This window comes from Manis javanica, chromosome 4 (assembly GCF_040802235.1).
Source record: "Manis javanica isolate MJ-LG chromosome 4, MJ_LKY, whole genome shotgun sequence".
Classification (NCBI taxonomy): domain Eukaryota; kingdom Metazoa; phylum Chordata; class Mammalia; order Pholidota; family Manidae; genus Manis; species Manis javanica.
The window spans coordinates 132,623,131-132,650,254 of NC_133159.1; the positions used below are offsets into that span (position 1 = coordinate 132,623,131).

Genomic DNA, 27,124 nt, shown 5'->3' on the forward strand with positions numbered 1-27,124 from the left:
CAAATGCAATTTGGGAGCCCATCCTTGTTGTCAAGGGGAGCAGAATTCATTCCTCATACCTGAATTCTCTTTGTCATCACATCTTATTTTCCTCCATCAGTTAGAACTATTACAATTCAACCCTAAGTTTAAAAATTCTGACCAGCACTCTCCTATATGTAGTAGTTTATTCCTATTTCATTGCATTCTTAAAAAATAAAACTTCAAGCAACTGTTTTGTTTTGTTTTTGGTAGTAATTCTTCTTAATTCAAGACTAGCTGGAAGGAAAAGTGCAATTCTGCCAATTTTGTTTGCACGTGCATGTGATAAAAACTTCTAAGGTCCAAAAAGCTCAAAACCTTTTTTCTCATAAATTTTCAACTAAAGTCAATGCCCCAGGGAAATGTGCTAAGTTTATTCTGTGACTTTTAATTTTTCCAGTACACCATCTCTTGCCTTATATCCCTTCATCTCAAAGTGTGAATATCAGGGAACCCATGTGGGCTCTGGAGTCCAGCCCGCAGGCCTGGGTTGGAATTTCAGTCCCTCTACTTCTTCCAATGTGACCTTGGGCAGCCTACTTTGCTCCGAGCTGTTGCTGTCGTCCAAAAGGAAGGTGGCAATGCTTTTCTCCTGTGCAGTTGTGGTGATGTGGTGGGATGGTGCCTGTGAAAAGCCTGGTTCCTTCCTACCTGGTGGTTTTCAAATCTTAGGTTGTCCTGTGCCTGGATGTCAGTATGCTTTCTATATGGTGAAGAAGGGCTAGTCAAATGGGAAGAAGATAAGATGTAGGCTTCCCCTTTACTGAGCTGGGTGTAGTCTCAGGATCCAGACTGGGGCTGCTGACTGGTGCCCAATTGCGTTGTGTCTGTGGTGGAGTGGGTTGGCCCCCATTGCTCACACCTCCGCCCGAGGGGTTGGGAGGAGGGCATGTTGCTTCTGGTTTATAGTTACACTGAAAGGCTTGATGTGGCAGAAAGTGAAGGTTCTTGGCTTCCTGAGACCTGTTGCTGCTGTCTTTGTTTCTGACCCCGCAGTAGATGGGAAGTTTGAATGCTGACCTCGATTAGTTTGGCCTCCAGGAGACTGAGAAGAACAGGCTTTTTGGCCATGTCTTGTGAGAAATGGAGAAGAGACTCTTGGATTGGTCTGTAGGCCCTGGCTTCAGTCTGGAGGATAAAAAACATTTCCTGTGTGCTGGGTCTGGGAGCTTTCTCCCTGCTTGGTGGGGGGAAATGAAGAAGAATACCTTAGAAAAAGGAGATGGTACTTGCAGAAAATAAATTAAACCTCCCTAGAGTGAAACACCTGGGCTGAGGTCTCACTCTGTAAATAGTTGTCTATTCCCATGTAACAAATTGCCCTAAAACTTAATAGCCTAAAATGGTAAACATACATTACCTTACACAGTTTCTGAGTGTCAGAAAACTGGCTGTGGCTGAATGGTCTGGCTCAAGGTCCCTCATGAGATTGCAATCAAGCTGTTGGTCTGCTGGGACTGCTGTCACCCAAAGGCTTGGCCAGGCCTGGAGGATCTACTTCTCAGCTTGCTTATAAGGCACTTGGCAGGAGGTCTCAGTTCCTTGCCACATGGGCCTCTCCACAGGGCTGCCTTCCCCCAGAACAAGTGGTCTAAGACAGAAGCTGCAGGGCCTTTTCATGACCTGGTCTCCAAAGTCACACACTGTCACTTCTGTTTTATTTTCTTCATTCGAAGCAAGTCACTGAGTCCAGCCCTAGGGAGAGGAATTAGCCTCTACCTCCAGAAAGGAAGAGTGTCAAATAATTTGTGGACATACTTTAAAGCCAGCACCATCTTCCCCTTCCCTACTGTGCCTTGTGACTCCAAGTTAGCCCAACAGGCCTGACCTCTGCTTTCCTTGTACCCCAGTTCTCAACATCAGCACCTCAGTTCAGCTGGCAGCTTCCATGCCTTCAGGATTCCAGCCAGTGCAGACTCCAGACCCTACAGCTCCAGTCACCTACTTCCCGTATTTCGACAGGACCTACCTGGCAGTGGCAGCATCGCTCAATGGGGGCAATGTGCTGGCCACATTTGTCCACATGCTGGTCCAGTGGATGGCACATCTAGGTAAGGAGTGGCTCACACAGCAGTGTGTTCTCCGCCTGTGCTTTCAATGTGGCAGTGTTCTTGGTGCCGAGTATGCTATTTGGGGTTCTAGATTCATGTCTCAGACCCAGCCAGCTTCCAGCACATACCATCCTTCCTTAGGGACCAAACTTGTACACTTCTTTTCTCTCATCTTCTGAGCTGCCATCACCTACTCTCTTTTTTGAGGGGCACCTTCTCCCCTAACTTTGATTGTGGAGTATTGCAGTAGTCCCCCGGCTTTCCCTTGTCCCACTGTGTTACTTTTTCTGTCAGTAAGACCTGGGTCCCTTGTATTTGTGGTTTTCCTTCTGATGACTATGGACAGCTGAAAATAAAATGTCCAAGAATGAATGAGTGAAAAACTCCTGGCATTTTACAATATTATAAAATGTTCATAGCACTTATTCCTGGCAAGTAATTTCTGACTCCCTTTCTTCGGAGGATGCCTGGAAACTTTGATGCCCTCCTGTGCTCTCCTGGATAGAACTGATCAGGCCTTTCTCTGCTCTGCATTTATGGGGAAACATGTAACCTCCTCATCCAGGAAAGGTTCCCTTTCTAAGTGCTGAAGGTAGAAATGAAATTTCCAGTCAGCTGTGCAGGTCTAAGGATGCCTTGGTTACCCTGTGGGAGCTCAAAATCAGGTCATTCCAGGAAATGCCCACCACAGTAACAAGGCGAGGTGCAGGCAGCAGAGAGCAGCTGGGCAGCCATATTGGTTGTGCAGAAAGGTGTTGCTGATCCACGTCAGTCCTCTGAGGCTGGCCAGGGACTTCAGGATTGCAGGGCTGTTCTGTGGGGACCCCTCGCAAATGCTTCGTGTAAAGAACAAAGCTTTCATTTCCTTTTGCCTTGCATCAGAAAAGATTTTCAGGTGCAGAACCAGTCGTCAGAACCTTCAGGCAAGTGTTGTATCTAGATACTGGTTTAACTGGATTGGGTCTGTCAGTTGTTTACTGAGTTGGCGTTGGCTGGTGTTCCCTAGTATAGAAGCGACTGTTTTCCTCACCCCTAAAAGGGGGGTAATATTTAATTCTCTGTAAGATTCTTCCAGAAAATCTTTTGCATTTTCATGGTCTTTATTTTGATGAAACAGAGAGTGCTTTGAAGGTTAGTATTGTATGTATCTTTTATGAAATGCTTACAATTATGTCATTTGATTAAAAAAATATACATGAAAATATAATAAAATTTAGTCAGCTAAAAGATATTGCATTTATTGACCAGAAATGAAAATATTAAAGCATAAAATACAGAAATAAAACTCTCTGTTCAGAATACCCTAGGTTTGCATCATCTTTCAGAGGTTCCACCTTTGTGTGGTATTTGATAGCAAGAGACTCTGGAGACTGGCAACCTGGGTTGAATCCTAGCTCTGTCATTTCCTGTGTGACTTTGGGCAGGTTACTTGTTCCCTCTGTGCTTCACGCCCTCATCTGAAAATGGGGGTCATCCTAGTACCTACCTTGGAGAACTCTGAGGATATAGTGAGTTAATATTGTGAAGCCCTTAGAATAGTGCCTGGCCCATAGCAAGTGGAACATATATGGTTGCTAAATAAGCATAGTGTGGTGGCACAGCCTGGGAGAGTGGTCTCTGTTCCCAGCTCGGCCTCAAGTCATTATGTGGCCCTAGCAAGTCCCTTCCCTCCTGTGTTTTCCTAGGTCTGATGTTCTGTGGTCTAAGCTTGTGATGTGGACATTTGGCAGCTTGAAGCAGTTCATCCCCATCAGCAGATTTGGGGGACACGGAGACAGGACTAGAAGGTGTCTCAGGCCTCCAGCTGGTATATACCACCTTCCAGGTGTTCCCCAAGGCCCAGGTTTTCCAGTAAGGAAGCCCAAGTGTTTCCCAGTAAGAAGCATTTATTTTAACATTTGTTTAAACATTTTTTAAATTTTTATTAAGGATATACAAGCATTTTTTTTTGTTGCCATGGACTTTATCTGGATTTTAGCAGTTTTTCCATGAGTTTTTCTATTCCAGGATACCACACTGCATTTAGTCATCATACCGCCTTGGTCTCTCTGCCTTCTATCTGACTAATCTCTTTTCTTTTCCTTTTTTTCATCTCCTTTCTCTTTTTTCCCATGAATTTAATGGGTTTACATTTTATATCTATTCTTTTACAAGTTTCTGACACACTGTGTTTCTAGGATCTGGGAGACAGTCACTTCCATATGTTACTGTGGTACATCTCCTAAGGGGGAGTATAATGTTCATGTCTGTTCCTCTCCAAGGACTCAGTCCTACAGATTTATATACTTGTACACATGTGCAAGGTTATTCACTAAGCACATGACTTTTTGGATATTTTAGTAGAATTTCTAGAGGGAGAGGGAAATACTTATATTCATTCTGCCATATTTAACGAGAGTCCTGCTGATCAGATTTTGACTGTGATATTCAAGTTATTTCTCTCAGTCTGTGTCTTCCCTTCCTGAGTGTACAGTTGAGTTTGTATAAGCTAAATGTGCTAACGATGAGACTCTTGGTTGGTGGTCTCAGTGCTGGCTGCATACTTGAAATACTTGTGGAGTTTTTAAAACACTGTTGATGTCTTAGTCCCACCTGCAGAAATGTGGGTTATTTGCCCTTTGTGTGGGTGGCACCTGGGCCTGGCATCTTTAAAAGTTTGCCAGGTGATTCTGATGCCCTCAAGTGTTGGTAAGCACTGGTCTAGAACCTTCTACTCAAACAGTATGGTCCTTGGGCCAGTGGCACTGGCTCCTCTGGGAGCAGATAACAAATGCAGAATTTCAGAGCCCCATTCGAGGCACACCTAGTCAGAAGCTGCATTTTAATATGAACCCTCAGTGAGGCATATGTATATTCAAATGTGAGAAGTACTGGTCTAGAGTGGTGGTTCTCAACCTCTGCTGGGGAGTGGGCTAGACTGTGATCAGCACTGTGGTCCTGGGATTTCCGTGACACCATTAGGAGGTCTAGGAGCAGCCTTGATGATATTTATTGATCAGTGTATGCATTTGGCTTCCTTGAGACCAAGGGTCCCATAGCTGTGGAATGGTAGGGCTTACAACATGCTTACTCGATCTTTTCCTGAAGTCTGGGCTGGGGTCTTCAGTGAGGGAGCTGGCTGGGATCTAGGGCAGAGCATAGCTAGCCTCTCTCCGTAAGTCTGTAAGCTGGGAAGCAGTCAGAAAGTGAGAAGAATGATAAGTAGACCCATCCCCATCCCCTGGGAATTCTGTACTGTCTCAGCCTGCAGTAAGGGGCTGCACAAAGTCACACAGGTCTTCTCTGTTCCCGGCAGGCCTGGAAATTGCTGAATCCACTGTTTATTCACGCATGATTGAGGCAGCTGCACAGCAGAGAGACACCTGCCTAACCATCACTCCAACGGTGTTGGGCGAGAGACACCTGCCAGACCAGCTGGCCTCAGTGACCAGAATCTCTTCCTCTGACCTCTCCCTGGGGCACGTGACCCGGGCCCTGTGTCGAGGCATTGTTCAGAACCTGCACTCTATGCTTCCATTTCAGCAGCTCAGAGAGTTGGGGGTGGAGAGAGTGATTGGCAGTGGGAGTGCGCTGTCCCGGAACGAGGTGCTGAAGCAGGAGGTTCAGAGGGCTTTCCCTTTGCCAGTGTCCTTTGGGCAGGATGTGGATGCAGCTGTGGGGGCAGCTCTGGTCATGCTGCAGAGAAACCTAAACCAGAAGGAGACTTAGTCAGCACACTCTTTGGCCAAAGGACTATTGCAGATTTTATCTAATTAATGTGCCCAACGTGAACTTATGTTCATCCTTTTCCTAGACAGCTTTTAAGCAATGGTTGTTCTCCGAGTACCATCGTGACCAAGAACCTGCCTTCACAGCACACTGTGATAATGCAGCCAGGAGTCATCAACCACATCTCCAGTCAGTACCTTCTGAAAGAGACTTGCCTGGACCTGGATGCAAGTGTAAATGTGGGAAAAAGAGAGAAAGAAAAGGAATGGTGGCCCAGCATCCTGATCTGCAGGCTCACCTGTGATTCACTTGTAGACAAAGAGAAAATAAATGAGGACTTCAGACACCAAAAATTCTGCTGGCTGTGGACTCCAAGTAAGAAAAGAAGACCCGCCTCTCTACCTTTCATCCAGCTTTTGGATTGATTGTTTTTAGGGACATGAAGCCCAGACATGGGTCACATGCACTGTTGGAGAAGTCCTTTCCTACTGGATTGTACCATGTCACCCTGAGGCCCCTTTCCCAGTCTTGCTCTCCTCTGGGCAGGGGGTGGCCCAGGGACTGTAAGGCAGGCTGGCTGAGATGAAGATGTGTGTGGGTATGTGCTGGCCTTGCCATGTGCTTCCCCCTCCAAGGAGAGCCTGCTGCACTGGGGCAGCCCCAGATCCTCAGAGCACAGCTGGCTTGAAGGCATGTAACAGGGAAGGAAAGGTGAATGGCATGGCTGGCAAGGGGGTTGGATGCTGTGTGACCCTGCCATTCAGGGACATTGTTCCCAAGAGTCTCACCAGGTACCAGCACGACGCTTTTCCGGGAGTGTCTCTGTGCAGTAGTGTGTTTTTGCCCCATCTATCCCTAGGAAGTCTTCCAAGAGAAGGGCTGTCCTGGGCCTGCTGGCATGTGGGTGGCTATTTAATCAGAGGGAGCCCTTTATCCTGCAGGCCCGGCTCCTCTTTCTCTGGGTGTATGCCTTGCTTACCTACCATGTGCTCCTGGTGCACAGAAACATTCCACTTGGGTTGGCATCTGTGCAGGGATCTCAGGGCATCTTAAACCTTCCTGTGGTTGGTAGGGATGACCATGGAATGGCTTCCAGGAGAGGGCCACCATTGCTGCATCTACTTCCAGACTCCCAAGGTTGATCCCAGGCTCAGGCAGGCCTGACTCTGATTTGGGAAGCAGTCATGTTGTCTCATTGTAAGTGTCACTTTATGAATTACATAGTTGTCCGAAGCTCAGATTAATCTGCCTGGCTGTGCTGATTGAATTTCAGATACTAAAGCTCATTCTTCCAGAGCTTCTTCCCTTTAATAACACACTTCTCTGCTTTGGGAAGACTGTATGTGATGGCACAGCGGCAGAGCTGGGCTTGGGAGGTTGGGATCATTTGTAGGTTGTCTGGAAGAAAAGCACTGCCTGCCCCATGGTCTGCCAGGACAGGTGGCTGCAGATCCCTCAGGAAAGTCATGTAATTTTTCTCTCAGTGGAATGAGTTGACACCATCATTTTCGGTCCCGAGAGGAAGGCCTGTGAGAGAAGGCACCTTGGGACAGGCTGAAGAATAATTGAGAGCCCTATCCATTAGGAAGATTCAGTCCTCTGAATTCAGGGCAGCAGCCTGTCTTGCATTTTCAGGAGCTGTGGATGGAGTCTGTAAAGATAAGATTAGGAACGAGATGGGTGTCCTGCAAGCCCAGGCAGCCCAGCCCAAGTGCCCAACAGGATGTTGAAACTCTGTTCCCTTTCCATGTGTCCATTCTGCCTCTGAGGACAGCCTTGCACAGCTCAAGCTTGTCAGCTAATAGGCCGGCTGCTGTTTCTGTTGCATGTGGCCTGGAGCTTCTGCGGGGGTAGGGGAGTGGGGGCTGGGGGTGTTGAGTACAGCTGCCAGGGCCTCATTTCTCCAGCCTGAAGTCACAAACCATTCACTGCTGCTCTCATTCTTGGGAGGTACGAGAGTGAGACCAGAATGATCCTCAGATGAGGAATGGGGCCTTTGGGGCTGTCTACCAGTGTCCTAATCTTATAAGTATGTGGTAGGCTTGTACTTTCCTACCTGATTAGCTTCAGCCAGTAAAATGTGAACAAAAGCATATCACTTCTAGGCAGAACCCTTTAGGCACCAGTGTGTGATTTGCCACACTCCCTTCCTTTGGCTGCAAGTGACTGGTGGTGTCCCAGAGGGCCGAGGCTCTGTCAGCTTGGGTCCCATGTGAGGGTGGTATTGTGTAGGGCCTTCATCAGTCAGCAAGCCACATGCAGTGTGGCTGAGAAATAAATCTTTGATGTTTGAAGCCCCTTAGATTGGGGGTGTATTACCAAAGCCTAACTTGGCTCATCCTGACCTCTACAGCCACAGCAGAGGCTGTGCCTGCGAAGGCTTAGTGCACCCAGATGAGCTGGATTTCACGAGCATCTACCAGGAGCTGGGTGTTCTGTCAGGAAGAGTGACGTGCTGTTGAATTTCTGTCCCTTGGGAATGACATCCATACTCTTGACAGATCTACTGACACATGCAGGAGCAATTCATTCTTCATGCAATGACATCGAGTGAAACCTTGGAGAGTTTCAATCCATGGATACAATAGCTAACCTACTATATACTGGGAGCTAATGTAAACTCTACTTATTTGAATTCATTTGATCTTCACAATGATCCTAGAAGGTGGGTACTATCATTCCCATTTCTTGGATGAAGAAACAGAGCCTTACTTAACCAAGAAGAAAGTTAAGTAACCAACTTAAGATCCCAGTGCTAGGAATCAAACCTTAGAGCCCACTTTCTTTAGCACTCTAGGTAGAATGGTCTGGCCATGCAAACGTATTTCTGTTAAAGTGGTTAGCATGTCCAGGATATAATAAATTGTCTGGTGTGACTTGGTCAAAGGGAAAAAGCAGGGTGTCATAGGAGGTGTGACTGGAAATGTTGGCCATTGTGAAGGATCTTGGATGCCAGGCTCAGGGGACTGGTTTTCTCCTGAAGGTAGTCGAGTGGAGAACTGGGGCTTCATGGGTTTTAGGAGTATAGCTGCTGGTTCTGTGGACTTTGGGTTGGAGGATGGTGTTACAGAAGGTGGGGGCTCAGTTGGAGGAGCCTAGGAAGTAGCCTGTGAGGGATGGTGGAGCCTGAGCCAGCATGGGGCAGAGGAGTGACTGCCTGCTCTCCAGCTCACTGCCCCTCCCCCTGCCACACACACCCTTCCTCTGGCCGTAGACTATGCCCATAAGTTTATATGGCTTTCACGTTCTCTATTTTTCTTTCCTTCTCAAGTGGACTGAAGGCTCCCTGATGGCAGGGTCGCTATGAGGTGTTTCTTTCCTGCCCTCCCTCTGCTTCTTAACATGGTCTGCTGCCTGTGTTTGGAATGTCCCCCCATGGCAAAACCCTGCCCTGCATCCAAGGCCAGCTCAAATGCTGTCCACCTGCTGCACACCATCTCCCTGGGAGCATATTTGCCACTGGGTTACAATTGTACCTGACATCCAGGACCCTACTCAGTGTTCACTGTTTACATGGCCTGTGCCTGTTATAGGAGCCCCGCCCTGTGAGTGTCACAGCCTAGCACGTCCCCCTCCTCATCCATCCTGGCCTCCTGGAGGGCATAGACCATCTTATTCACCCTACTCACTGCTGTGGGGTTGCAAAGTGCACAGTGGGCTACAGAAGAGAGGGTTGGTCAAGCCTGACCTCTTCTCTCACCAGGGTTAGATGGGTAGACCACATCTTTGAAAGTGAGATATTCTCAGGGTAGAGATGTTCATTGCATGACTCATGAAACATTAAGCAAATCTTATTTTTTTTGTCATTAAAAAACAATTAGTCACAACCTCGAGCTAATGGCCGGATCCAGCTCAGCAGTCAGTAGATATGGTTCTCATCTGAAATAATGATCATGAGAACAATAACCTCTCATGCCTGCCTAGAGCTTTACCAGCTCACAGGGCCAATTCACATCCAGTATCCTCCCTCATCCACAGAAAAGTCCCGTAAAGCAGGTAGACAGTTGCTTTTACCCATTTTGTGAGAAAAGAAGCAGGTCCAGAGCTTCCGCCATCAACCCAAGTTCATGCAGCTGGCGTCTGGCCCAGCTGGGCTTCTCTCCCCCTTCTGTTCACTGCCCAGATCCTCAACCCTTCCCACTTCTCATTTGCAGTCCCTGCCCTGTCCCAGCTCTGCAGAGCAGGGCTCCGCCGTCAGGTGCCGAGAGGATGCCAGATGCCTCCCAGTCAGGTGGCCAGCTCCGTCCACTTCCGGGACATGCTGACCTCCCTCACAGACCTTGCCCTCCATGGGAGCCAACTCATGTATCTACCTGGGAACACTAAAGCACAGGCCAAATGCAGAAAAGAAAGGAGTTTTCTTCCAGGTTTGCTCTTTGCCATCTGGATCTGGGACCTGTGAACCTTTTAAAATCTGGGAGGCAAGACACAAAAATCAGGGAAGTGAAATGTCAGCAGGAGACTTAGAAGGCCAGGGCCAAACTAGCAGAGTTGTTACTGTTCTTGGTGGGGTCCAGGCACCTGCGGTAGTGCCTGCACAGCTCTCCAGGGCCTCCGTTAGCGCTGCTGGGTCCCACCTGGTTCCTCCGCGGTGCCGGCTGATGGGTCCTGATTTTGAAAATCAGACTTTTTCAGCACATGGGAGTTTGCTGGTTTCTAGCTGTGCCAGAAAGTCTGGCTTCAAATCTGAGGATGAAGAAAATAGGTAACGCTCCTATTGCCAGGGTCAAGGGCTCAGTTTAGGTCAATGTGCCCCCTGGTGGTAACAGTAAAAGAGAGAACTGTGGCCCATAGTGATATAGGTCACATCGGACTTGGCTTACCTAGCTGCTGGTGTGGCCTCTAGCACTTTCCTGTGCTGCCTCCCGTACCCATCAGTCCTGAACTTGAAGAAGCACCCCCTCCCAAAATTCATCATTAGAAAATGATCTGCTCACAAGGAGTTTTAATGGGTATGTCATTACATAGATTCAAGAACACCCTGTTGCACATTATGACCCAGGAAGCCACCGAAGGCAGTGATGCCCAGCCCTGAGGTCTTGCCTCTGCCATCACTGCACAAGTTTTAGTTTTAGTAGAGCCACTCAGCATAAGTGCTGCTCAGATAAAGGCAGGCCAAGAAATGTTTATAGCTTGCTGCTTGGGCAAGGCACAGAGATAGGGTTAGAGGCCCGAGCACCCTATCTCACCCTGGAGACATTAAAATCTATGAAGCAAGACTAACATCAGAAAAATTAAAGCTCAACACAAGCTTTAGGCAGCTCCTGATGAGACTTGTATGGTTGTTACTGACCTTGGGCAGGTTTTATAGCCTGCTTATGCTTCCTTTCCTTATCTCTAAGATGGGGATAAAATCATACTCAGCTCACTTAGTGAAAGTCCAGTGAGATGGTGCATATCCTGTATCTGGCATGCTGCACATGCTCAGTAAGTATTCACTGCTGTTAATGTCATTGTGATCATATGTACCAGTTGCCACAGGAAGGCACAGGTTGATTTGGAATTTCTATGGGAGTTTATAGAGGTGAGTGCTTTAGGTTGGACCCTTGAGCAGGAAGGCTTTTTGGATGAGGCAGGAGTTGAATGATAGAATCTCGCATCCATAAACCTCACTTGTCAACTCAGCCTTAGAGATGGGTTAAGTGGGGTGGATAGTGCGAGCACGTCGGGCAGGAGGGGGGCAGGCAAAGTGTGAAGGCAGGCATGGGAAGTGTGGCTGGGGAGGAGATGTGTGTAGGTGACAGGAGGAGGTGGCCACACGGGGAGTGGAGGAGGGCTGAGGGCTGAGGGTGACAGGCTGAGGCGGGTAGGCCTTGTTCAGTAAGGGGGTGTGATCAGGACAATGTTCTAGGCCCTTTGGATTGGGAGGGGCAGGCTGGGGGTGTTGGACTGGGGAAGGAAGGTAGTTCTGTTGCTTCAGGTGAGAAGTGGCTGCCAGTTGCATAGAGGGACGAATGTGAGCCACAGAAACATAGCCCAGACAGCATGAGGCAGGAGAGGGTGGAGATGACGAAGTGCATCGGACTAGGTGACCCAAAGAAAGTTGGTGCCTTTACAGGCAAGCCCATTGAGGGGAGGGAATGTGGAAGCAAGAGGGGTCCATCTGGGCATGCTGAGGGGAAGAGGCTTGTGGTCTTCACCTGGAGATTACAGGAGGCAGGGATGAAGCTCAGGGAAGTGCCAGACGAAGGAGTCCCGGCTTGGGAATGTCATATGGGTCCATGGGGGGCGGTGAGAGTCTCAGAGATGGATGGGAGGACATAAGCGTCCTGTGAGCCCCTGTGTGTAGGTGAAGGGCATGGCAAGGGGAGGCAGCCAAGGAGACCAAGAAAGTTGTTAGGGAAGGAGGAGAAGGGCCAGGATTTCCCGTGCAGCCCTTGACGCTTTCTCCGAGCCATGAATACTCTGGGAGTTGTTGTCAGCACCCAGTGGCTCTGTTACAAAGGGGAAACATGTAGTCATGTTGTCCTCACTGGAGGCAGAAATCACTTTGGAGGCTAAGGGGACTGTTTTTGGTGGACAAACGCTACCCTTCCCTTTCCTGGGTATTACCTCCGGGCTGGGCTGGCTCCTCTGGTTCCTTTCTCAGATGTCCCCCACCTGTGCCCTCGGGCTGCCCACAGCTGAGACCTGGGCCTGGCCTGGCAGGGTGTGAGTGTGGGACTGTGCCTGCTGCAGTAAGGGCAGGTCAGTGTCCATTCTGAGGTGTTCCCTGAGACATCTCTGGCCCACCTCTGGTTAGAAGGGACAATGACTTATGGGTTGAGGGATCACTGCTGGTGAGTTTTCTTAAATATGTGTTAACAGAGGATTATGTAGTGATTAAGAATGAATTCCATGACCCAGCAATCCCACTTCTGTGTATGGACTCAAAATAATTGAGAGCCAGGACTCCAAGAAATATTTGTACACCCAAGTTCATAGCAGCATTATTCACAAAAGCCAAAGGTGAATGCAACCCAGGTGTCCAGCAGTAGATAAATGGCTAAACAAGGTATGGTATATACATACAATGGAATATTATTCAGCCTTAAAAAGGAAGACAATTCTGTAATATGCTACAACATGGATGAACTTTGAAGACATGATGCTAAGTGAAATAAGCCAGTCACAACGGGACAAATACTATATGATTCAGATTGTATGGCGTGCTTAGTCAAATTCATAGAGGCAGGGAGTAGAATGTGGTTTCCGGAGGCTGGGAGTGGGGAGAGGAATGGGAAGTTAGTGTTTAGTGGGTACAGAATTTCAGTTTTGCAGAATGAAAAGAGTTCTGGAGATGGAGGGGGTGTGATGGTTGCACGTATTGTGGATGTACTTAATGCCACTAATCTGTACCCTTAAAAATGCTTAAAATTGTAACTTTTATATGTATTTTACCACAGTTTCAAAAATAAAAGAACGAGTTCCAAGGCTCATTTCAAGTAAAGTGAAAATGGCAAAAATAAAATGGCATGTATATAAAAAGGTGTCCGAACAGGGGCATGGCATGGCATGGTGGGATGGGCCTGGCTTCTACACCCAGACCAGCAGTGGGACCCGGCCAATCATCTAATTGTTAGGTGTCACAGATTTCTCATTTGTAAAAAGAGTAGAACTGCCACTGCATGGTTTATTGTGTGTCATGGGAGAGTGGGTTTGTGAAAGCTCCTTGTAAACTGTGAATTGTTATACAGAATCCATGCAGTGTCTGCACTTTAATGTCTTGACTCTGGTCAGAGCTTGTGAGCTGCTCCAGGCAGGGCTGCAATGGGCCTTGCTGGCATGTGGCTGCTCATTTCTGGCTGGCTGACCCACGGCTGACTGGAGTCCTGTAGGGTTCCTATGTGCAGCTGCGAGGATGGCCTCTGTAGGTGTTTTGGACTGTAGGCTGTGTGCACACCCAGAAAGACCTTGCAGCTTTTCCCAGCTAGGTTCCGGGAGGAAATGAAACCTTACTGTTTTAAGTTTTCTCCTGTGCATTTAGGATGGTCCTGGGAGAAGTAAGAAAATAGTAATAATTTTTTACTTATTAGTTTTACTTATTAAAAAAACTCATAATTTTCTGTGTTCTGTCGTTCCATGAGGAACCCCAGTTGAGCAAGCCTGGGACCTGGCAAAGCCAGAAGCTCCAACCACAGTCTCGGTGCCAGGTTGGGCACACAGGGAATGAGAGGGCCAAGAATAGGCAGGGACCGGTTCAAGGTCACACACAGTTGGTGGCAAAGCCAGCACTCAAAACCAGGTCCCTAAATGCCAGACTAGGACTGTATGATGGATGACACGACCATTCCCCTTCCTTCTCCATTTTGAAAACAGAGCAGTTCCAGGGCGCTGGGTTTTGTATCCCATATGAAAGTGCATCTGATGAGCTCTTTCCCTGCACCACCCTGTCTGCATGAGGGGTGGGTTTGGGAGGCCTGAGCAGTGCCCTCCTTTCTTGGGAGCTGAGGTCACAGCTCTGGCTCGTTCTGGGCTGTGTGTGGCTAAGTGCACTACAGCTCTGGCATGGCTGGAGGAGGGGCAGCGGCTAAGTGGTTTCTGAAAAAGGGCAAAAATGATGGGAAAGGCTCTGGGATCCTCTGGGAATCAGAGCCGCTGCAACAGCAGCTGCTGCCATTGCTGGAAGCAATCATTTTGAGTGCCAGAGTGTGCCCACAGCCCATCCCTGCTAGCGTGGAGCAGCCGTGGCCCCGGGAGTGGCTGAGGACCCTCACAGAGGCGGAGGAAGCAACTCTTCTCTCCACACCAGCCCAACTCTCACTTCAATTAGCACTGGCCCTTGAGTTCACCAGCACCTGCTGGGGCTGGGGTGTGCCTGCATCTAGCTGGTAAGTCACTTTTGTTGTTTGATGGCCAATGTAGATGTTAGCTTCTGGAATGGCATAGGAAGCCGTCCAAAGCAGGGTGCTGCTTCTTTCTAGCAATGTTACTATGAGCAGTTCAAGGAGCCTCTCAGTGCCTCAGTTACCCCATCTGAAAACTGGGGTAATAGTGGTTGCCTCAAAGGTGGTGGTGAGCTTAAGTGGAGCTGTAGCTGTGGTAACCTTAGCTTGGCTGATCGTAAACACTTGGTAAGTAATAGTAGTGGTAGCTATTATCAGTGTATATTATTTGCACCAGAGTCTTCCTGGGTCGAGGAGGCTGTGGCTACTGATGAGACTGGTGGTTTGCAGTTGGAGGTTGCAGTGTGTTGCCCTCCCTGGGTGAGAGTGTGCTGGCCTGGCAGGCAGGAGCCTGGGTTCTGCCCAGACTCCATTCTCCCTCTGTTTTGGGCAAAGGTCCTCTGGCCCTTCATGGGTTAGGAAGGCCCAAGCTCTTTGTCCTCCTGTAAGAGATGCTCAGGTAGGCTGAAGGGACAAGAATGATCAAGGCTGGGTCCTGGACCAGCTAAGAGCCTGCAGAGACGCTGGAGGCCGATGGCTGGTTTGGTAGAGAGGGGAGTGGAAAGCTACACCCAAGGATATCTCATCTGGATTGGGGAGAAAAGAAGGGAAGCTTCTCCCAGAGGTGGGCAGTGTCCCACCTGGCTCTGGACTTGAGAAAGACTCAGAGGCCAAAGCAGGTCTTTGCTGGGTAGTGTTGTTTTTTCAGGTCCGTCCTATAGTCCAGATTAGTGAGTTTGTGAATCTTGTGTAAACCAGAGCCACCGTCTCCATCAGACACCCCAAATCACAGTTGGAAATTCTCTCATCACTGTAGGATGTTGAGCTGTGACAGGTGCATTGCCATGGGACTCATGTGCTGGACACACCCTGGGCCTGGCAGTGACAGACTATCCTGTCCCTGTCTCCCCTCCCAGCCCAGAGCAAATGGTCTTTCAGTTCCTGTCCTGCCCTTTGCTCTGAGAGAAGTGTGATTTCCAATAAGGAATTGGGTGCAGAATGTGCAATGCAGATTCAGGGTTTGTTGACTGACTGGATGATGGTACTGTGTGGGCTGTTTCATGTTCATTAGGTTGGTTAGCTTTGGAGTGGTCAGAGGAAGAGGCAAAGCCACCACAAAAGAATATCAATGACAGGTTTGCAGAGGCTGCTGCTGATAGGTGCCCTCTGGCTGGGCTGTTAAGAGCTGCTTGTCAGGCAGCAGGTTTATTCTTGTTTGAAGCCAGCCTTACCCAAGGGGAGACCTTCCTGGGAAAGCCAGGCCTGGCAGATGGCCTTGCTCTTATTTGTACTTCGTTTTGGGTTTTGAGCTTCCTGGGATGCTTGTTTGAGCAGGAGGGGCTACTGGTTTGGGGCCTCTGATTGGAAGGGCATTGTCCCTACCTGCCTGACCTCAGGGCTGGGAGAGCCTGGCCTGGTGGGCCCTCAGGCCCTGGTGTGAGATCTGAGGCTGAATTTAATGTTTGAGAAAGAGCCCAGCCTTCCAGAGAGGTAGTAGAGTGCAGGAGATGCTGTGGGGCCAGCAGCCTGGGATCAAATCCAGGCCCCACCTCTTATTAACTGTGTGGCCTCGGGCAAGTAATGTAACCATGCTGTGCCTGTGTTTGCTAGTCTGTAAAGTATTTACCTTTTAGAGATGAGAGAATGGAGCGAGTAGCTGCATGGAAAGATGGGAGTAGTGCCTGCCTTTGCACAGCACATGTTCAGACATGTCAATTATTTTCATTCTCACTAGCCCCCTGGGCCTCTTAAACGGTGATAGGCTCTGCATGGTATGAACAGTCCTTAACAGGAAGTTACCTCCTGTAAGTACAGACTTCTGAAGCTTCTCATGCTTCTCATCCATGCACCCTATTCCTTGGCATTCAAGGCTGGCAGCCATCTGGTTCTGACCCTGCCACTTGTCCTCTACCCCCACTGTCTTCCTCTTCATCCACTATGCTGGGGATCCCCATCTTCTGCCCGAGTTCCAGCCCAACCCCGCTCTCCTTCCAGGCCTAGCTTCTCCGTGAAGCTTTCTTTAGCACCCTAGCCCTCCTGCCAGCACCTGGTTTCTGTCTCAGATGGGGTCTGAGTTCAGTCTGTGTCCCCAGCACAGGGCCAGGCATCCTATAGGACTCAGTAGATGGGTACTGAGTCATGGGGTGAATGAATGGTGAGTTGTTGGAAGTGAAGCTTCTGTGGCTGGGGACACACCCCACTACAGGGTTTCCACCTGACGGATGAATCAAAGAAAGACTCAGGCCCTTCTGAAAGCAGAACTCTAGGCAGGTGGGGAAGCGGGCCGGCAGTTAGCTGTCTTGTTCACAGGATGCTGAATGGGGAGGCCGCCTCATTTCCCCCCAGGATCTGGGCATCAGATCATAATGATTTATTGCCATGGCTCTGCCACGTACTCCGAGTTTGCACTGCCTGAACTTTGACCTGAAAATGCAGGCCTTATGAAGCTCCCATCTTTCAGTGGATGTTTCCTGTAATCCAGCCACTGGCTGGACCATGAACCTCCCCAGCTGCCTATGGAAATGGAAATGGGAATGAGAAGGGACTGTAGTGATCTCTCTTGTTTCCGCCATGATGACGAGCACAGCTTTTTTCATAAAAATTTCCCTTTCTGCCTGGGAGGATGTCACTGGGCACTGGGAGATCAAGCAGTGACATAGGAATTGCCAGACTGCATGGTGGACTGTGCTAAGAGGGCCGCGAGGGATGGACTGATAATGAGCTGGGCCACTCTGGAGATGGAGGGAACTTGGCCAGTGCAGGAATTAGGGGGTGTGGAGGAGGTGGCATCAGTGCTGGACCTTGAGAGGAAGTGGCATCTGTGAGATGGTAGGCTTTGGGCAAGAGGAGGAGGAGGAAAAAGCACCCCACGTGGAGGCACCACAGGAGCAAAGGCCCCTGAGATGTGGGACAGCCCTGGGCACTAGGTAGTGGGGATGCTCAGCTGCACGGAGAGGAGGGGTAGGAGATAAGTTTAGGAAGGAATTGGAAAACACTATCAATGCACTTTTTCAGCCATATGTGCTGGCACTAGCTGTCAGCTTAACTCCAGCTGTTCAGGCTTGGAAGGCCCACTAGTCCTGAACCACTTAAAGTCTAAAAGTTCAGGGATGCTTGAAATATACTAATTATTCACAAAATGACAAAAAGTGCAAAATATCCCCTATGAACTCAATGGTTGCAGCAGCCAGGTCAAAGAGCAAAGGCAGGTGTATGCATGGCTGATGACAGGGACACATGGCAGAGGAGGGCTGTGGAGTGTATCAGCCTCTGCCGGTCACCCCGTTGCCAGGGATGCAGCCTGCTCCTGCTCATTGGGGCTGAGCTGTCCTCATCAGCTGGGTCCTCCCTGAATGCTCAGCCTATGGCAGCCACTGCCCTTGTTTCCTTTGTCCTGATCTTGGAGGGAAGCGGAGCAGTGGTTATCATCCCATCTGCAGAGGAGGCAGCTGAGGCCCAGAGAAGAGAGTGATCCATCCAAGTCCTATTGGACCTGGTGGCACTAAGCTGGGGGCCCACCCACCTCCAGAAACTGATGCTCATGGGGCTGCTGGGGCTGCTCACCCCTGAGGCCTCTGGGGTGGGAGGTATAGTACCCCTAGAAGCTTCCATTCTGGGGGACTGGGGGCAGCAGCTGCTGGGCCTTTGGGGTGTCCTGATTCACAGGGGCCCTTGTAAGGAGGGCAGGTGGAGGCTAGAGTTGTATAGTCCTTAATCTGAGGACACACCTGTTTTTGGTGGCTGCCCACAGGCTGCCTCTTGGGCCACAGAGGATCTGGCAAGGATGAAGAAATGGGGGAGCTCCGACTCAGGGGAGTCTGAGGACCCGCTCCAAGAGGACCTCTGCCCAGACCCTCTGGATGTACACCCTAACTCTAGGCCAGCTCCAGCCAAGCCCCACATCTTCCCCACGGCCAGGAGCCGCAGTCGGCTCTTTGGGAAGTGTGACTCAGAGGAGGCTTCTCCTATGGACTGCTCTTACGAGGAAGGCCAGTTGGTCTCCTGCCCAGCCATCACAGTCAGCCCTGTTGTCATCATCCAGAGGCCTGGGGATGGCCCCACCTGTGCCAGGTGAGCTGCATCTGGAGCCCGGACCCCCTCCCTACCAGGAGCTAACCTGGCTCACCTGGCTGAGGCCCCAGCCATGGAGACACAATGTGGTGCTCTAGCTTATGGGCTGAAGGTCAGAGAGCCAGGGAGCTAGGGAGACTGCAGGGGTCATTTGGTCCAGTGTCTGCATTCACTGGTCTTTTGGGACACATGATCATGCATGCTGGCATATGTGGTGATCCTGGCTATGGGCTGAACTCTAGATGTCCAGGCCTGGAATGCTCACCAGCCCTAAAGATGACTTTAAGTCAAAAAGCTCAGGCCAGAGTTTAGAAGGAGAATACAAAAAGCTCCAGTGAGCAGCCCACCAGTTCTGTCTCCTCCTCCAGTGTAGGGCAGGGAGGATACACAGGCTGGCTGACTTCTGGGGCAGTGTGAGGAGGCTTTTTCACTTAGCAGGGGCCATTTGAAACCCCATCCCCTGCCTGCAGTCCCATCTGGGCCACTGCCTCTGGAGCCCCAGCTCCCAAGCAGGCAGAGGAGCCAATGGTCTCGGTGTCAGAGGAAGTGGTGGCAGCAATGACTTTCCAGATGATACCTACAGTCAGGGTGGGGACATAATGGGGCACGTCTGCCCCACTGTTCGCTCTAACATCAGTTTCCTGAAGGTCACCTAGACCAAGGGGTGGGCTTGCCTTGGGGTTTCGTCAAGTCATGTTTCCTGACAAGCGCCGACAGCCTCAGTCTGAGGACAGACCAGAATATGAGATGAGGGGATTTTCTGGCCCACAGGCAGCCATCCCAGGACTCTGTCCCTGTTGGCTCCAAGAAGAGCCCCAAGCTCTATGATCGTAGGAAGATCTTTGAAGCTGTGGCTCAGAATAACTGCAAGGAGCTGGAGAGCCTGCTGGTGTTCCTGCAGAAGAGCAAGAAGCACCTCATGGACAGCGAGTTCAAAGGTGGCCCTGGAGAGGGACGGGTTCCCAGGAGGGGCCCTACTGCCCCGCCATGCTCTGACCCTTACTTTGTCTTACAGACCCAGAGACAGGGAAGACCTGTCTGCTCAAAGCCATGCTCAACCTGCATGATGGGCAGAATGACACCATCCCACTGCTCCTGGAGATTGCCAGGCAGACAGACAGCCTGAAAGAGCTTGTCAATGCCAGCTACACAGATAGTTATTATAAGGGTGAGGAGGGGGACAGGGCTGCATGGTTGTGCCACAAGCGCATCTGGAGCGAGAAGGACGCCATCATGGCTGGGCAAGCCTCTGAATTCCTTACTCACTGTCCCAGCCACCAAGTCGGCATCTCTTGGTCCTGGGGGTCTCTGCCTCCCCAGATGCCTGGCTTGGTTTCCCTGGTGCTGAGAGTCCCATCGTCCCCTTTGTAGGCTCAGTGGTCCTTGCCCGTGGAAGCCCCTCCCTCTCTGCTATTGTTCTTTGGCCTTGAGCAGTTCGGGCTCCTCCAGCTCCCAGTCTGGTACCCCCTGTTCCCTGGGGGTCTCTACTCCTGCTTCAGGGACTCCCAGGCCTCCTTTGGGGATCCTGGCCTGGCCTCCTCTGGTGGGGGAGTCATCCGGCACTTCCTGCCCAGGGCCTCCCCCAGCACCTGTCCAGCATTCCCATAGGACTATGAGTGCAAAGCCAATAGCCTGCATCCTCCACAGGCCAGACAGCACTGCATATTGCCATTGAGAGGCGGAACGTGGTACTGGTAACCCTTCTGGTGGAGAATGGGGCAGACGTCCAGGCTGCGGCCAATGGAGACTTCTTTAAGAAAACCAAAGGGCGGCCTGGCTTCTACTTTGGTAGGGAGACCATGTGGTAGACACTCGGCTTTGTGACGGTTGCTAAGGGGAGGTCTGGGGCAGAGACAGAGGGAATTGGAGGCTAGGTGGTCCAGGGATGGAACCATCTGCTCCCAAGGCCCACCACTGTGTGCCTATGTTGGCTGCAGGTGAGCTTCCCCTCTCCCTGGCTGCATGCACCAACCAGCTGGGCATCGTGCAGTTCCTGCTGCAGAACTCCTGGCAGCCGGCAGACATTAGTGCCAGGGACTCGGTGGGCAATACAGTCCTCCACGCGCTGGTGGAGGTGGCTGACAACACGACCGACAACACCAAGTTTGTGACGAGCATGTACAATGAGATTCTGATCCTGGGGGCCAGGCTCCACCCTACCCTGAAGCTGGAGGAGCTCACCAACAAGAAGGGGCTGACGCCGCTGGCTCTGGCTGCCGAGAGTGGGAAGATCGGGGTAGGGAAGGGGCTTCGAGCCTGAGCTGGGGGTGCAACTCCCAAAGGTGCTGTGGGAGGGGACTGATGTGCCTCATGTGCACACCTGGTGGTGCCACCATGAGGAGCCCTGGTGCTGAAACACCAGCCTGTAGGGGGGCAGGGGGCTGTTAGAGCAAGCCAGAGGAAGGGTGAGACCTGAGCAGAATCCGGCATTGCCCATGCAGCCATTTCTCATGTCCAACTCTAAGTATCACCACCAGGACATGGGGAGGGAGTTGGGTGCTGGGGCCTGGGAATGGGGGCCATTTGAGCTGAGGTTGAAACGGATGGAATCAGGTGTGGTCGCCCAGGTGTGATCAGGAGATGGGTCTTATGTGGTTGTGACTGGGGTCTGAGGCAGTGGGCAGGGGATCTGGATGGTGGTCAGGAGGGCACTGGTTGGAGCTGAGCTCTCCTGGGGCTTGGGTGGGGTGTCCGACTGGGCTGGGAAGCAGAATTATTCTTGAAGCAGAGTTGATGGCCTGGTGGGGAGGCAGCCTGTTTGGGGCTCCAGGCTGGTCCTTAACAGGCTCTTATATGTCCATGGCAGGTATTGGCCTATATTCTCCAGAGGGAGATCCAGGAGCCCGAGTGCAGGCACCTGTCCAGGAAGTTCACTGAGTGGGCCTATGGGCCCGTGCATTCCTCACTCTATGACCTGTCCTGCATCGACACCTGCGAAAAGAACTCTGTGCTGGAAGTGATCGCCTACAGCAGCAGTGAGACTCCTGTGAGTGGTCCAGGGCTGGGACCCAACCAGGGAGGGCTTCTAGCCCCTGTGCTCAGGGACAGTACCCCAGCCCCCACGCCCAGGGTGCTGCCTGCCCAGCTTGTCTTCTCATCAGAGAAAACCTGGTGCTCCGGTGGGGCCTTGGCCCTGCAGCCGCATTTCCCCATTCATTCCCACTGAATGCTTTCCTTTATCATACAGTGTACAGTGATATGCCTATAAAACTTAAATATCTCAAAAGTACATAGACGAAAACACCTTTCCTTTTATACCGTATAAAAACATGAAGCTTCATTTTGTTTACATAATGAGATCATATGATACTTAGTGTAGGACAACCAGTTCTTTCACTTAATGGGGTGTCTTATAGATTTTATCTATGTATGGGTCTGCTTCATTAGCAAAAAAAAATGCATATAGGAATGTCCACGGAAGCACATTGGAGTTATTTCCAGTTTTTTTGCTGCTATAATACCGAAGGCCGCTTGGCATGGGTTTGAGACTATTCTTCTGAAGGATACCTGGAATTGGAATTTCTAAGTCAAAAAGCATGTACATTTTAAATTTTAATTTTTAATAGTTATGGCCAAATTGTCTCCCAAAAAGCCTGTGTCAGTGCACTTCCTTCCACCAGTGGGTACATGTCTACTCGTGTCACCTTGCCCATCTGGGTATTCTCAATCTCTTTAAAAAAAAAAAAAACTAGTTAAGTCCATGGAGCCAAAAATGCTGTCTCACTGATGTCTTTAATTCTTGTTTTCTCTCTTACTGTGAAGTAGAGCACTTTTGACTGCTCACGTTTCATCAGCAGTTTCCTATTCATTGTCCTTTGCCATCTCTTCTGCTGGACCCTTGGCCGCATCCCTTTTGGCTTGTAGATGCTCTCATCACAGAGTGAATCGATCCTTTCTCTATTGCATATGTTGTAAGATTTTATTTTCTCCCAGGCTGTCTCATCTTACAACTTCATTAGGGTATTGTTTGCCTGTAAAGCGTTTTCATCTTGATAGAGTCGAATTGGTTAGCTTTTGCTTTTATAGCTTCTGTGACCTGTGTCTTACTTTGGAAGGCCTTGTCTGCTTCAAGATTACACACACAGCCTTCAATATTTTCATTTAGCTTCTTTGTAGGTATTTCACATTTGGCTCTTTAATTTACCTAGAATTTATTTTTGTGTAGGTGTAAGGCAGGTGTCTTCATTATTTTGTTTCCAAATGAGGGTTCCAAGACCATTTAATGAAATTCTGTTCTGTCACTGCTGCTATAAAAGGCCACCTTCCCTAATGCTCTTTCTAAGGTGACGCTCTGAGCCCCTGAGGCAGACTTGGAGGCTGGAGTCTGCCCTGTTGCCATGTGGGTTGCCTCGATGTCTCATAGGGCAAAGGCTGCATTTACCAGGTCAGATCTAGGGTGGGAGAGGCCTGGCCTGCTTTGCTCTGCACTGTCAGCTCCTCTTGGGCTGCCATGCTGGGTCTGGCATCTGACTCAGAATCCTGGATGCAGGTGTTTCGGAAGGCTGGCCCAGGTAGGAAGTGACTTCAATAAGGGCAGGGGTGTTTGATTGGAAGAAGAGAGAGCCCTGGGGCGATCGCTGCCATCTGCATATCTGGGAAGTCTCTTGGGCCAGGAGTGCAGTCCTAGGGCCCCTGAGCACAGAAACGGAACCACTGGTGGAAGGCAGAGAAGAGCAATTTTATTGCAGAGAATACATCTTCCCAACAAGCAACATTTCTCCACAAGCTGCTTGAGGCAGCAGGGAACTTCCTGCCCCCATGGATATTCAGGAAGACACTGAACAGGGCCTTCACGGAGGAGTCAGCTTGGGCTGGGGTTTGGGGTCCATGGCCTGAAAAGGCTAGGCTGATCTGATTTAGGCTCATCCATCCTGGGGATACTTTAATAAGAGATTTGGATATGAGACTTCTGCCCCAAAGCATACTAGTGATGATGGTATCCCAGGCATGGGGCCCACCTATAGCAGAGCTTCCTACTTGCCTTTAGGCTTATGCTGAGGTAATTTCACTCCTGCCTGGAGAACCAGCCTAACCCAAGTCTGGAAATGTGAGAAACAAGGGATCCAGAGTTCCCTCCCTCAACAGCCTAATGCCAGGCTCTTCCTGTACCAGCCTCTTCCCATTATTGTGGGAATAATAAGCATATGGACCCCCCATTAGGGATAGTGGACATAGAATGTTGGGCAGCACTTGAGAGCCCTTAAGTATCAGGGGCACCTAGTGTCACTTGTCCAATTTCACCCCTTGTCCACTGTACGCACAGGTGCTGTGAGGCCCGGGGGTGGCCATGCAGTGAGCCTGCTGGTTTAGATCTGTGACCCTCAGCTGCAACTTGGGCCAAGGGTGTGGTCATGGCCTGTCCTGGGCGGAGTCGGGGTATCAGGAGCATCTCAGGCTGATGCAGGGAGCCATACGATTCCCGGCAGGGAGTGAGCCTCACCTCTCTTTGCTTTCAGAATCGCCATGACATGCTGTTGGTGGAGCCGCTGAACCGACTGCTGCAGGACAAGTGGGATAGATTTGTCAAGCGCATCTTCTACTTCAACTTCTTCGTCTACTGCTTGTATATGATCATCTTCACGACGGTCGCCTACCACAGGCCTGTGCAAGGCTTGGTGCGGCTTGCTGGAGTTGGGAAGGGGAGAGATGGGGTGGGCATTCTTATAAGGCCCCAAAACTCTAGGCCCAGACCCAGCTCTAAACTCCTTCCCAGCCCGCTGGAGAGGTGGAAGGATTCCCTGGAACTCCTTGTATCCCTGTGCTCGGTCCTCCCTCTCTCAGGCTGTCCTAGTGTCTGCCACCCACCTCCTGTCCTCAGCCCCTCCTTTAGCCTTCTGGTTCTGTGAGGCTGAGCATGTGGTTGCTAAGATCCCTGGTTGCAGAGGAGGAGTACTATGTTAGAAAGGATGCAAAAAATAGGGGTCTGGAAGCAGCTCTCCCCTCTGCGTCTGGGTTGGGTGTCTGCAGGTCATAGGCTGGCATAAGCCCTGAGCCATCCCACTTGTCTACCCCTTTTTGTTCACTCACTTGTTCTTTATTTGTTCTCTGGACATATACTTTGGAGCACCTCTTCTGTGCCAAGCCCTGGGCTGTGTACCAAATCAGCTTAATACCAGACTTTTTCCTCTACCAGAAGCTGTGGGCTGCCTTGAGTTTCTGCATGATATCCTTTCCATTCAATATCCAAATACTTAATTTGCTGCCTTTGCTTATATATTTAAGAACTCACCATCCCTAACTGGGATGTGCTAATAAGCCAAACTAGTGAACTACTGCTTACAAAACATCAGTGCAGGCTGAAAGGAAACTCACCCTAGGAAGTGGTAGCTGAGACAGCCATGGGAAGCCTCGACAGTCTGGAGACCAGGGGATTCCCCATGCGCTGTGAGAATAGCAGGAAGCATATGATATTGGTGTGTAAGAGCACCTCCACTGGGGCTATCACTCTCCTCCCAGCGGAGCTCCGGGCTGGGACGTTGTCGAGGAGACAGCATAGCACCATAAGGACGTTCTGCCTGGCACCTGGAGGCTGCCACTTTGGAAATCAGGTCCCACAGAGGAGCTTTCTTGTAGGTGTCCCCATAATAATGCTTTGTTTTTATCTGTGTATCTCTCCTGATGGAGGCTGAGCCTCTTGGACAGGAACTGGGTCTTAATCACAGGGTTTGGCATGCACCTGGTAAATGTTTGTTGAATGAATGAATGAATGGAGTCACTAACTTCTGTGCACTTTGCAGCCTCCCTATCAACTGGAAAACACCGCTGGGGACTATTTCCGAGTCACTGGAGAGATTCTTTCAGTATCAGGGGGAATCTACTTTTTTTTCCGAGGGGTAAGCATTCCTTCCCACATTGAGTTTCCGTTATCACCAAAACAAAAAGCTAAGAGACTTCCTCACTTTTAAATTTGCGGGACACTGATGGCCCTGCCTGAGGATCTGAGAGATGTGCAGGTAAAGATGAAAGATGACAGCTCATGGCTGGAGGGTGGGGGTCTGCCCAGTGTGTCCCCACAGGCCCAGGGCAGTCCTGTTGGAGACGGTCACGGCTCTCTGTGGAACGTAATATTTAATTTACAGTAGTAGAGTGGAAGCCTTTTCAGTGACAGGACCATGACTACTAGTTTAAATTACTTAAAACAGTCTGTTATAGCTCAGAATAATGAAAGAAATCTACACATGTACTGGAGCCGTTTAACTTTTGATGATGATTTATACATGCACATTCCTTGGCCATTTTTCTTATAGGAACAGTCTTTTCTTTGAGTGTGGGACCACTGTTACACATACAAATACTTTTGAGATCAGTGTGCTTCCCCCACCCCCAATCTTTTTAAATTTAAGTTACACTGTATTTTATATTAGTAACTCAACTTTAAGGAGTCTTTCCAAATCACTGGACTCTGACTTCACACCAACAACTGTCTTTACTCTCCCACTCATAGTTTACATTGTGATAAAATATACAGCTGGAGTAGCAAGCCCATTGGGCTAAAGGTACTCTCGGCAAACAGGATGAATGGATGGGAGGGACAGGAGGGTGGGGGTGTCCTGACCTCCTTGCTGCCAGCATCCACTGTGGGTGTTGGTCAGAATGTTTTCAGAGAGTGGGGAACACTGCTTAATCTGGTGAGTTACTTCAGTGGAAGATGATTAAAGAATTTTGACTGTAATGCATACTTCTTAAAGAAAATTAGGGAAAAAGCGCAAATTAGAAGGAAAAGACTGCCGAATTCCATCATTCCAGCACAGCAATAGATAACATTTTGGTGATTGTCCTCCCCGTCTTTATGTCTAGGAACATTGTAATTCCACTTTCTATTTTAAAAAAATCCCCTAACTGAGTCACATAATATTACCCCCTTAGCCTGACCCGCATGGCTCTACTCTATTCATCATTTCTGCTTTGATGTACTCGCATGTTCCATTGCAGCACTCATTAGAAAGCCTTCTGGGCTCTCACTGTGTAACCTTTCCTGGGATCTTATTCTATTTACCCGCAGATTCAGTATTTCCTTCAGAGGCGGCCATCACTGAAGACCTTGTTTGTGGACAGCTACAGTGAGATGCTTTTGTAAGTGACATGTTAACTTTTTTTTTTTTATCAAGGTATCATTGATACGTACACTCTTACGAAGGTTTCACATGAAAAACAATGTGGTTACTACATTCACCCATATTATGGAGTCCCCCCTGCCCATACCCCATTGCAGTCACTGTCCATCAGTGTTGTAAGATGCCACAGTCACTACATGTCTTTTCTATGCTATCCTGTCTTCCCCATGATCCCCCCCACACCATGTGTACCAATCATAATACCCCTCAATCCCCTTCTCTCTCCCTTCCCACCCAACCTCCCCCACCCCTACCCTTTGGTAACTGCTAGTTCATTCTTGGAGTCTGTGAGTCT

The 27,124-nt window shown here is 49.8% G+C and overlaps 2 protein-coding genes across 2 annotated transcripts in view; both read left to right on the forward strand.

The window, feature by feature from the left end:
• The window catches only part of SHPK (sedoheptulokinase), a 28,945-nt gene extending 15,729 nt beyond the window's left edge, over window positions 1-13,216 (forward strand). Inside the window, exons 6-7 of the mRNA XM_017653165.3 lie at window positions 1,872-2,072; window positions 5,368-13,216. Of these exons, the coding sequence (XP_017508654.1) occupies window positions 1,872-2,072; window positions 5,368-5,780 (614 nt within the window). The 3' untranslated portion in view covers window positions 5,781-13,216. The remainder of the gene's footprint in view (window positions 1-1,871; window positions 2,073-5,367) is intronic.
• Window positions 13,217-14,177: 961 nt separating this feature from the next.
• TRPV1 (transient receptor potential cation channel subfamily V member 1) overlaps window positions 14,178-27,124 on the forward strand; it is a 30,398-nt gene continuing 17,451 nt past the window's right edge. The window contains exons 1-10 of the mRNA XM_017653148.3: window positions 14,178-14,590; window positions 18,396-18,715; window positions 19,487-19,653; window positions 19,731-19,883; window positions 20,363-20,503; window positions 20,653-20,951; window positions 21,522-21,701; window positions 24,172-24,330; window positions 25,453-25,548; window positions 26,718-26,788. Coding sequence (XP_017508637.1) covers window positions 18,429-18,715; window positions 19,487-19,653; window positions 19,731-19,883; window positions 20,363-20,503; window positions 20,653-20,951; window positions 21,522-21,701; window positions 24,172-24,330; window positions 25,453-25,548; window positions 26,718-26,788 — 1,553 coding nt within the window. The 5' untranslated portion in view covers window positions 14,178-14,590; window positions 18,396-18,428. The remainder of the gene's footprint in view (window positions 14,591-18,395; window positions 18,716-19,486; window positions 19,654-19,730; window positions 19,884-20,362; window positions 20,504-20,652; window positions 20,952-21,521; window positions 21,702-24,171; window positions 24,331-25,452; window positions 25,549-26,717; window positions 26,789-27,124) is intronic.